The sequence below is a fragment of the Anolis sagrei genome, chromosome 1, assembly GCF_037176765.1.
Source record: "Anolis sagrei isolate rAnoSag1 chromosome 1, rAnoSag1.mat, whole genome shotgun sequence".
Lineage (NCBI taxonomy): Eukaryota > Metazoa > Chordata > Lepidosauria > Squamata > Dactyloidae > Anolis > Anolis sagrei.
The window spans coordinates 251,920,185-251,931,755 of NC_090021.1; the positions used below are offsets into that span (position 1 = coordinate 251,920,185).

General features: G+C 36.5%; 1 protein-coding gene across 7 annotated transcripts in view; it reads right to left on the minus strand.

Moving 5' to 3' along the window:
* The window catches only part of DENND5A (DENN domain containing 5A), a 76,782-nt gene that overhangs the window by 12,012 nt on the left and 53,199 nt on the right, over nt 1-11,571 (minus strand). For 4 of the 7 annotated variants that reach the window (XM_060767114.2, XM_060767108.2, XM_060767129.2 and 1 more), the window contains 5 exons: nt 11,309-11,413; nt 4,434-4,518; nt 2,597-2,681; nt 1,804-1,932; nt 172-293 (listed from right to left, as the gene is read on the minus strand). In XM_060767114.2, the coding sequence (XP_060623097.2) occupies nt 172-293; nt 1,804-1,932; nt 2,597-2,681; nt 4,434-4,518; nt 11,309-11,413 (526 nt within the window). The remainder of the gene's footprint in view (nt 1-171; nt 294-1,803; nt 1,933-2,596; nt 2,682-4,433; nt 4,519-11,308; nt 11,414-11,571) is intronic. The other 3 variants (XM_060767121.2, XM_060767136.2, XM_060767139.2) reach the window with 1 other exon arrangement.

The following is an 11,571-nucleotide window of genomic DNA, read 5'->3' on the forward strand; positions in this document are numbered from 1 at the left end:
TTCTACAATATCTGACTTTACTGCTAATTTTTCTTCTCTCAATATACACATGTCTCCAAATATCTGCCAACTAAGGATAGTATTTTGTGGGAAATTGAATTCAGTCCAGAAAAACCTGAAGCAAAAAACCCTCCCTTTTATTATTTTTGAGTAGTGAAAAGTTATACTTACAGATTGTTGTAAAAACATTAGTAAAACAAAAGTAATCAACTGCATTGAAGGAGAGCAGATGATAAAGAAACTGTTCTTTCTCATCATCACACCGAAGGAAAGCATAGCGCTTGTAGAGTTTTCTGACAAAAAGAACAAAAACAAATGCTATGAGCCTATAAAATTATTCAAACAAAGGGTTTCTGGCATATACACTGACACAATCAATATATTTAAGATCATTTGAGGGGGTGCTGTGGTTTTTAACTTTGAATATGTTTTAATGGTTTTTAACTGGGAATTTTTAATACTGTTTATATTTAATCCTGTTTTCATGTTTGCCTAATGGTATATTTTAAATTATATGCTATTGCTATTATATTAAGCTGCTTTGAGTCTCCTTTAGAGAAATAAAGCGGGGAATAATAATAATAATAATAATAATAATAAATTACTGTTCTGAAATCTAATTTCCATACTCCTTCACTTTTTCATGTAAGCTTGCATCCTTTAAAATGTCCACTCTAGTAATGAGTACCGTATATTCTGGTGCATAAGACTACTTTTTAACACAAGAAAATCTTCTCAAAAGACAGGGGTCATCTTATACACAGGGTAGTCTTGTTAGATTGTGTTGTCTAGGGACCCAGTTTTAAAAGCTGCTGTAATGGGATGTTGAAACCCATCAGCTTAAAAATTGTCATATTTTCTTTTAGTATACATAATTTGCTCCACTGATTTGCCACCAATACAGCTTAGCTTCTGGCAGTAATGTGTATCAGTTTTAGCATCAAATAAAATTTTGTGGAGACCCAAAATACAGCCAGTTTCAGCAAAAAAAAAAAAAACCCATCAGATAACGCACATACACATTCTGAGGAATGATGTCTAGTTAGCACATGCAGCTCAGTAGTTGTGTGAGGTAGACATTACCAAGTTTAAATACATAAGGCTTGGGAGGGTTGAAATTATCCTTTAGTTTGCAATCTAATTTGTGCTAGCCATAATATATGAATATAGCTGGACTTCCAAATGTACACGTTTCTGAATGTTATGAATAGGTTTAGTTGTTCATGTGCATTACAATGAAAATGAGGAATACAAATTTTATGGGAAGGGTCCAAAAACACAATAGGAGAACATGTATATTTGTAAACAAATGCATGCACTAATAAAAATGTGTACAAAATGTAGGAGTTTATTTATTTATTTAAAACTTTTATATCCCGGTCTTCTCTACCTCTGCAGAGGGACTCAGACCAGCTAACAGCAAAGATTCAATGCTAACACTGAAAATCTAAAACATAATACACAACATTAAGTTACCAATTACATAAATTACATAAAATTACATAAAAGCCGTTCACCAGGAGTTCTTACATACTTTAAAAAATAATTATATTTCTGCACAGGGGGCAAGAAATAAATTTAAGCGTAGAAATCCAACAACAAAATAATAATAAAATTGATAGGACCTCCAATACTCCATAGAGGGCATTTAGGAGCAAAAAACCCCTAGGGGCTCTGAGGTAATACTTTGTACACCCAGATCTATAGAATTTCTGAATATTACAATTCTGTTTTTAAAGGAACAAAAGAAGTTCCACTTGCATTCTACAATACTGAATTTCACTGAAAATTAACTTCACTCACTTTGTTAGTTCATGATCAGACAGAAGGTGTTTTAAGTGCCTAGAAAGTAATTTCTTCTCCATGGAGAGCCGAACCCAAGCTCTAGCCTTACCAACATCTGTTTTGATTTCACTAATATTCTGGATATGTCTGGAAAAAGGAATAAAAACAGATTATACTGTGACCATTCTACCTTTCCTTGGCTACCTGTACTATTGTTAAAGAAGATGATAAGGAGCAAAAGAAAGAAAAATATTCTTAAAATCAATCTAAGAGTATAACACATTCTACTATCTTGTTTGGACATACTTCTATTAAATAAGCTATTGTACAATACTAAGAATAAAAATCTATAAATAATAATGTTATGGTGCAGCTATGCATATTTTTGTTCATAAATCTAAACTGTACACAGTGTCATATAGGTTTATATGAAATTACATGTGGGTAAGAAGCATTAAACCCCAAGCATCATATGTTGGCCTAGTTCATCCTTTGAACTGGATTTATCCTTGTTTCTGCAAAATGAGATGGCTGCAATGGCACATTTTTAATAATGTTTCAAAAATCTCATCACATAGGTAGTTTTTTGTTTTGTTTTTAATCAGTACTAAATTTATTTACTAGGAATTAAATCTCATGAACACGCGGGTTGTGCTTTTGAAAGAATATGTTCAGGATTTTATTACAAACATCAACTCAGGAGAAAGATATTAAAAGCTTTTCAAAGCTTATAGGAATTATTTTAAAATCTAGGAATCCTAAAATGTAGTGAAGTATTCATAGAAATCTTAAGGGTTTTATCAAATATAACCTCATGTCCTGGATGAGAGATACTCTTAAGGGGGACATTGCTGGGCTGGTATCTGATTTCCTTCGTTCTGTATCTAGAAGAATTCCTACAATAAAGACAACACAAAATTGTATTACTTCTTACCAATGTAAATGCTTTAATTTTTAGCAACATTTTAACAACATGTTCAGTCACCCAACTAAAATTGAGGTATAACTTCTAATACATTAGTATCTCCTATCTTACTTTTTCTGATGTATGCAAACTTTATTCTAGCATTATTTCAAATGATATCCAGATCAACTTTAAGTATAACCCCCCCCCCCCCCCCCAAATGACTGGACTTCACACTTTTAGGTAAAGTCAAATATCACTATCAGGAACAACAAGCTAATCAAGATAAACTCTGTGCATGCTTTTAACAAGAAGATTCCATTAACAGATAGTACAGAACAAAAGAGATTAGTAATCAGAAGTACTGAAGCTGAAACAAAGTACACATAAGAGTAACTGAAATATATAATTTCAGAATCCTGATTCATTTTGAGAAATAGAGTTCTCCTTTAGAAAAATAATACCCTGTTGTTGCTGTGTCTCTTCATTTTTTTTTCAAATTATAGTGACTTGGAGATTAACCTATTATTAGATTTTCTTGGTAAGATTAGTCCAGAGGTAGATTTACTTTTACTTTTCTCTGAGGCTGAAGAAGTGTAACTTGCTCAGGGTTAAGCAGTTAGGTTTCCAAGGCCAAGTGGGGTTTCCAACCCTGATCTCTAGAGTTGTAGCCCAACGTTCAAACTACTACACCACAATGACATTATTATATTACTAATAGTTATAAATATTTTATTTACTATCAGTGTTTCAAGTAAAAAATTGTTTACTTTGACCGAGGTACCGATTATTAAATGTTTAAAGTAAATATTTAAGCTTTTTTCCCCCAAGTTCTTTAATTGGCAGAATTTTATTGCGTCCTTATTACAATATTTTAGAAAAAAACGTATCATAGAATCATAGAATCAAAGAGTTGAAAGAGACCTCATGGGCCATCCAGTCCAACCCCCTGCCAAGAAGCAGGAATATTGCATTCAAATCACCCCTGACAGATGGCCATCCAGCCTCTGTTTAAAAGCTTCCAAAGAAGGAGCCTCCACCACACTCCGGGGGAGAGAGTTCCACTGCTGAATGTCTCTCACAGTCAGGAAGTTCTTCCTTATGTTCAGATGGAATCTCCTCTCTTGTAGTTTGAAGCCATTGTTCCGCGTCCTAGTCTGCAAGGAAGCAGAAAACAAGCTTGCTCCCTCCTCCCTGTGGCTTCCTCTCACATATTTATACATGGCTATCATATCTCCTCTCAGCCTTCTCTTATTCAGGCTAAACATGCCCAGCTCCTTAAGCCGCTCCTCATAGAGCTTGTTTTCCAGACCCTTGATCATTTTAGTCGCCCTCCTCTGGACACATTCCAGCTTATCAATATCTCTCTTGAATTGTGGTGCCCAGAATTGGATACAATATTCCAGGTGTGGTCTAACCAAAGCAGAATAGAGGGGTAGCATTACTTCCCTAGATCTAGACACTATGCTCCTATTGATGCAGGCCAAAATATAGGCAGACAAAGGGCTATATTTTTTTTAAATGTTTGGAGAAACTGAACCAACACAAGCAAAGAATTCATTAAATTTCAGACTGCATTTTTACGAGCAACATCTTATCTGGAATCTGCTACAATAATAGCCAATATATGTGGGTGCAAAGCAATGAACGTGTGTTACAGAGACTGTTAGGTAGGCAAATATATTTATCTTTCTTCTTCTCAAATGACAAAGCTACTTATAAACTTTATAGAAGCCATGTATACCTGAGGTGCTGAAGCTTCCGGATGTAGGCTTCCGCTGTCTGTTTTCTTGGTAATGTAACAAATGTGACCACAAAGCAGATTTCCCCTAAGATGAAAAGGAAAGATTACCTGTCAAATGCAATACACATTTCTATTTGCAGCATTATATCTTTTTTAGTTTCATTTCTAAATCATATTAAAAATAATAATTAGATATATCTCAGTCAACATAAAACAATTTAGTCATAAAATATTAAAAGAAAAGTAGCTATTTTGAATAAAATCCAACTAATAAAATATATTTGGAAACATAGCTAAATTCTCATGCATATATTCAAAGAAATTACAATGCACTCTCATCTGACTTCCAATGTTCTGGAATTATGTTACCAGCATTCCAAAACAACCAAGTACAGCCTCATGGCTTCCAGCTTGAAGGAATTAACTTTCTGTCAACATGTTTAGGAATAAATATGCTAAGAGTTTCAGAGAGGGCACTAGGTTGAGAAAAGCTGATTTTAAGCTACTTTATGTAATAGAATCAGTTCTTAATATTTTCCACTAGCTACAGAGATGTCTGATACAATTTTGCCACTGTCTAACTCCACTAAAGAGTTTCTAAATCCCTAGTCAGCATATATGTTTGGACCTTTTGAAAACTATCCATTGATGGTTAAGAACTTTTAAAATGTTGGGGGGGGGGGTATCATATACTACTGCAGGGCACCACAGCAAGAATCAATGTTACCTCTGATCAGGTGATATAAGTGTAACATCAACTTCTTGCTCATAAAATAGTTTGCTACTCAAACAAAATACGAATCACAGAGATCACGAAAAAATAGGGCGGGCTCCTTATTCCTAAAAACAAATTGCTTAGATGTAACTGTGAACTCATTCATATAGGTCTTGTGCCTATGCACAAGAAATCTGGGACTAAATATTTTTTGTGGGAACTCTGTCCCTATACCTCCTCAGTACATGCTCTTGTGTGCCAAACCTATTCTTTCCCAGCTTCTATTTCCTCCATAACAAGGGAAGAAGAAAAAAGGTGAAAGTGTGTTTAATGTGAATTCATAGAAGGCTACTCTATGAATCACATTTTATAGGTAAGCAATCTGTTATTCCTCAAGATGTAACTCATACATATGGTGATTAGCTAGTTGTCTTCCTAGAAAAGGGTGACATCAGCTCTAGATCAAAGAAAAGGACGTCTTTCAAGTAAAGCATCAGTTCTGACTCAAGTTTCCATTTTAGTGAGTTGTGGAGAGAACGCGTAGTTGTCCTGCACTGATTTGATAATGATGAATCATGTAACTGTTAACTGGAGCAAGTTGTTAACTGGAACGAGTTACAGGGAGCAGATGACACCTCTTCTGAAGCAGCTCCACTGGCTGTCGGTAAGTTTCCGGGCCCAATTTAAAGTGCAGGTTACTAAACGGTTCAGGTCCTGCTTATCTTTGTGACACATCTCTCTTTATGAACCGATGTGAGCACTAAAATCTGCCGGGGAGGCCTTTCCCTCGCTTCCACCTCCATCAAAAACGCAGTTGTTGGGGACAAGAGAGAGGGCCTTCTCGGTGGTGGTCCCTCAGCTCTGGAACTCTCTCCCCAGGGGGATTAGAATAGCCCCCACCCTGTCCATCTTCCGGAAAGACTTGAAGACTTGGTTGTTCCAATGTGCCTTTGAATAATGGTTTAGCTATTGATTAAGTCTGCCTAGCCCTAATCTTTTTGGTTGGATTCCAGTACTTTATTCCAAGCCCCGGCCCTACAGTTTGTGTTTGCAGAAACCCTTATCCTGTCCTATTAGTTTCAAATCTGAACATGCCCACTTCTCTCGGCTAGTGGTTGTTTGATGTTTCGTTTATGTTTTATGATGTCTTACATTTTATTGGTTTTTCTGTTCTAATAAATTTTACTGTATAAGTTTTTAATTGTGTTCTTTGCAACATTGTTTATATTGGGCTTGGTCCTTATGTGAGCCACCCTGAGTCCCTTTGGTGAGATGGAGGCGGGATACAAGAATAAAGTTGTTGTTATTATTATTACTGTTATATCGGTAGACTGATAGAATAAGGTAGTACAGTTTATATAGAAAGCCAGGGCTCTTTGAACATCCAAAGTATAGTAACACAAATTCTCAATAACAAACAGCAATCTTGAACAAAGTTAAGGAGAACTATATCTTGTAATAGGTGAAACTATGGCCCCTTCTACAATGCCCTATATCCCAGGATCTGACCCCAGATTATCTGTTTTAAACTGGATTATATGAGTTTCCACTGCTAGATAATATGGTGTAAGAAGATAATTTAGGATCAGATCTTGGGATATATGAGCAGTGTAGAACAAAGAATGGACAATTCACTTAGGTCTGTTCTAATGCTTACCACAGACGACAATGCCATAAGAAAAATCCTGCAAAGATCCAGCCAGCATATTGTGCCTTCACCTTGTGTATGCGGGCGTGGTGAGCTTATAGAAGATTTCCCAAGATTTGTGAAACATGCTCGCCAGGCTATTGTTTTTGTTTGTTTATTTATTTTATGCCCCACCTTGCTTACAGAATAAACTCCATGTCACAGTACACACAACATAATATTCAAGGTCTTGCAAAGAATTATTGCAGTACAGTATGAACTATACTGCAATGAAGATCAAAAGGTGTCAGATCATGTGAGCTATGGAAAAGGTGGGCACTGAAACCCGACAAGCTGTCTATGAACCATGAAGCTAATAAAAACGAATACCATCAAGACTGATACCAGTACAATACTCCAGCAGAAGAACAGTGGTTTTTTTCCTATGTATACTATCTTGTATCAGGTTTGGAGAAGAGTATGACTCCTTGCACTGAGGATTTCTGGATGAAGTTTCTGCTGAGTCTTAGAGAAGGATTACAATGCCATACCATTACTTTCTAGCCATGTGATCAGCAATTTGCAGGATACTCTCCCAAGAATGGAAACAAAACTGTCAGCTTTTGTTTCATAGACCCTACTTCATACAATTCCTGAAAATTATACAATTATATTAAAGGAAAATCAGCATTCAGAATGGACGTTGGTGTGTGTGATCTTTTCCATCCAGGTATACTTGTTGAAAAGGGCAGGGATCTGACAAAACAGTAGGGGAAAAAGATATTATGAAAGGACAATCAATGAAGCAGAAACCAAGAGGAAAAAGAACAAGCGCTATTCAGCACGTGGCTTTATATCATATTGTCAGCAGAGAAATTTTTATGTTCTTGTGACAACTAAAAGGAATCGAGAAGACCAGCTATAGTGGGCGTGAGCCAGACACTGGGATGATGAGGAGTTTCCATCAAAAATCTACTTGGCTCTACAAGATTCTGCATTAGATTCAGAACAGGTTAAGATAGCATCACTCTTGCAAAAACTTTGTCCTTCCTCTAGAATGTTCTGATCAACGTTTTGCAGGGTTTTTTTAATCATGTCAGGAGCAACTTGAGAAACTGTAAGTCGCTTCTGGTGTGAGAGAACTGGCCAACTCCAAGGACATTGCCCAGGTGATGGCCGAATGTTTTACCATCCTCTGGGAGGCTTCTCTCATGTCCCCACATGAGAAGCTGGAGCTGACAACAACAGCTCACCCCATTCCCCAGATTCAAACTGCCAACCTTTCAGTCAGCAGTCCTGCTGACACAAAGGTTTAACCCACTGCGCCACCAAAGACTGCTGTTTTGCACAGGTGAATAAAAAGGCAGAAAACAAATGGTCACCAATAGGATTAAAGTTACATATAGGAAATTTGTCCTTCCCTGAACAATAGTAGTAATAATTTAAAAGCTGACCTGGTATAGTTCACAAACTAAGTGCTCTTCTAACAAAAACTTATCTGGGGTTCATTTGTAATGTCCAGTGGACAAAAAAGAACTGAGGGGGAAAAGTGACAGCAATGTCTGTTGAAGGAGAGGCTGCAATGAAACTTTGAATGGCTCTAGAACATTCTGAATAAGACTTCTCATAGGTACAAAATTCAAGTATGGGAGTCATAGTGATCAAAAAGAAAAACATATCAAAAACTAAGTAAATCTATTTGCTATTTAAAAGGACCCCTGCTCTATTAAGATAATAGTAAACAAAATATCAATACTAGAGGCCTCTTTTATCAAGTGTTCCAGGGGAAACAGCTGTTTAAATCATAATGGGGCAATTGTAAGAAATTTGGTGAAAGCATTCTGTTTTATGCAGACAAATCTAATCTAAATGATGTGAGAAAACCATGAGTAATTTGAATACAAGTCTGTTGTAGAAAGACTAAGGATAGGTATAATCTAGAACATAACTGATTTTCTATATGGATGCCACCAATGATTAGAAAAATTACAGCATGACCTCTATCTGTGGGCGATATATTCCTGGACTTTGCATGGATACATGAAACTGTGGGAAATAGAAAACCACAGAATGGGTGAGAGGGGTTCTTTCTCCTCTTGCTTACCTGCCTGCCTACTCTCCTTTGTGGTGGAGATTGGCAAGTGCTCTGTGTTTCATTCTACATCCTCACCAGTTGCAGGACAAGAAGAAAGGAGTCTGCCACTTGCTACCATCGGCACCCCCCTCGCCCTCACTTTGCACAGCATTGACCCAGCCAGCTATGTCTGCCTCAGCCATGCCTAACTTACCGCTACCTCCACTTTAGGCTTTTTAGCCAAAGAAAGAGACAAAAATGTATTCATCAGCTGAGAGAGATGCAAGGGGCCTAGCTGCACAAAGTCAGTCAGCCAGCTAGACAATTGGTGGTCCCAATGTAAAGAGTGCAGCAACCAAGCAGCCAGCTAGCGAGCCTTTCTTCCCTATATCCTAACCTGGGAGTAGCGATTGAGAGGCTCCCTGTGAGTCCCAATCCATTCTTGGCAATTGTGGGACAAAGAGGAAGCCAGCCAGCAAGTGGAAACAAAGGAAGCAGCAAATGAGTGGGTATAGGGGATACATTTTATAATTTTCTGTCTTTTAATCATCATCATCATCATCATTATCATCTCTATTTATACCCTGCCCCCTCTTCCCAAAGGGACTCAGGGTAGCTTACAACGATCAACAGATACAAAAATAATAAGTAATAACAATAGAAAAGGAACAATAACAAAGTATTACTACATAGAAGTAAAACATATTAATAAAAACATTAATAATTAATTTGTAAGCCTTCATAGATCCCAGTCTGGAGAAAGGGCATGATAGAAATGAAGTGATGTATTTATATACACTGGAGTATATAAATTAACATAACAGCTTAAGGATTCAAACCAACTGAATTATAAAGGAGAAAGTTTGATATTTACTTGTCCATAAGCCTCAAAAAAACCCTCACTCACCAGTACTTAAGAACATAAAGTTCTTTTAGTATTAAGTGCAATGGAAACAATTGAAGAAGATGATCCACCAGCAGAGTCGAAGATAGATAGTTTACTATCAACTATACATTACACATCTCACAGCATAATAGACAGCTTACAGCGTATTACTATCTTATACAGTGCTCTTACCTAGTAGTGATGGTTGTCAATCTGGATGGCTTTTAAAGAGGACTAGATGATTACATGAAGGATGGAACCAGCAATTGCTACTAGGCAGCCATCTTCATGCCTCTACGTATCAGCTGCTTGGAGCGTGATGAAAATTTTGAAAATTTCTAAGCAGCAGTTGGATGGGCATAATTCAGAATGCCTTTGTTGTGGATTACTGCACAAGATGACCTTTTCAATCTCTTGATAATCCCAAGAGTCAGATTTCTTAATCATTCTAAGACTCAGATTTAAACCACTAATATCCCAAAGTCTTAAAGCATTGTAGGAAACCAGCTTTATACAGAGTGAAAAAATGACAAAATACTTCATGAATGCTAAAGAATGACTCTGAGTAGGCCTTTCTGCTTTAATTTTTTTTTCTCTAGGAAAAAAGTTAAACTAGCTGCTTCAAGTTCCTCTCCTCACTTCTTTTATTTCATGAGATAAGTCATCCACCCAGCTAAATGAAATAACTACATTTCAGTCACTGAGAGAAAGAACCTAACCCTAATCATAACACCTGTTGTGCTTTGGATTTTGTGAGGCTAAATATAGGGTTCATCTAGTAGTTTTATAAGGCTTTTAGTCATCTCTACCCAAACTACAAGTCCCATAATTCCACAGCATTAAGCAGTTAATGCAGTTAAAAAGTAGTGTCAAACTGCATTAATTCTACAGTGTTGACGCACTTGTAGATATCACAGCATATATATTTTATAATAACATCTGTATACTGGATAATATATACACTGGCTCCAGTGCTGGGACAGATCATGTTAGAACACAAACATCTAAGTGTGTGGACAAATTAAAATCACATTATGTGGATTTTTTTCTAAACAATTGACATATTAAGTAATTATTCATATCTTTAAACTACAGACTGATATATGAACAAAGCCAAGGGAGAAGACTAATAACATGCCAACAAAGAGATAATAATAAATAAAAATTCCCTCGGAACTGACAGATAAAAACTATCATACTTATCCATGATTTCAATGAATGATCACTGATAAATATGAAGGTGAAATCACAAATGCAAAAAAGTAGTTTCAGCTTAAGGGTCTACGAAAGTCTAGCAGAGGAGGAAGAGTGGAAAGCTGGATGGTGCTGGAAAGCTGTCTTCATACTGATTTATGAAGAAGCATAATCTTCTACTGAAGATTACTTTAAAAGGATTACTCTACCTTAGGCTTCTGTGACTGAACCTAAGGGTGATTTTAGACAGGGAAAGAAAGAACTTTTTATATCTTTATTTAAAAAGACATCACTTCCTCCTTCTGATTCCTAAATACTCTACCACAACAGACCGTGCAGCACTGTTTGCCAACATCTTCAATCAATCCAAAGAATTAACCTTATGTAGGGTTGGCCGCTTGCTGGTCTGAAAGGCCCAAATCTGAGTTGTAGCAGAGTATATGGATGCTCTATCTTCTAGGATGAAAGTAGTACAGCTTCTATCCTATGTAGCATATAAGAGGGAAGGTAAGAATCAGAAAACATATACCTTCACATACAGAAACTTGATACATTCTAAAGCACTTCTACTTAAGTGATCAGCAAAAAAAATCAGGAAATAATTTCACAAGATATTTATGTCACAGTAACGATTTTCAGATA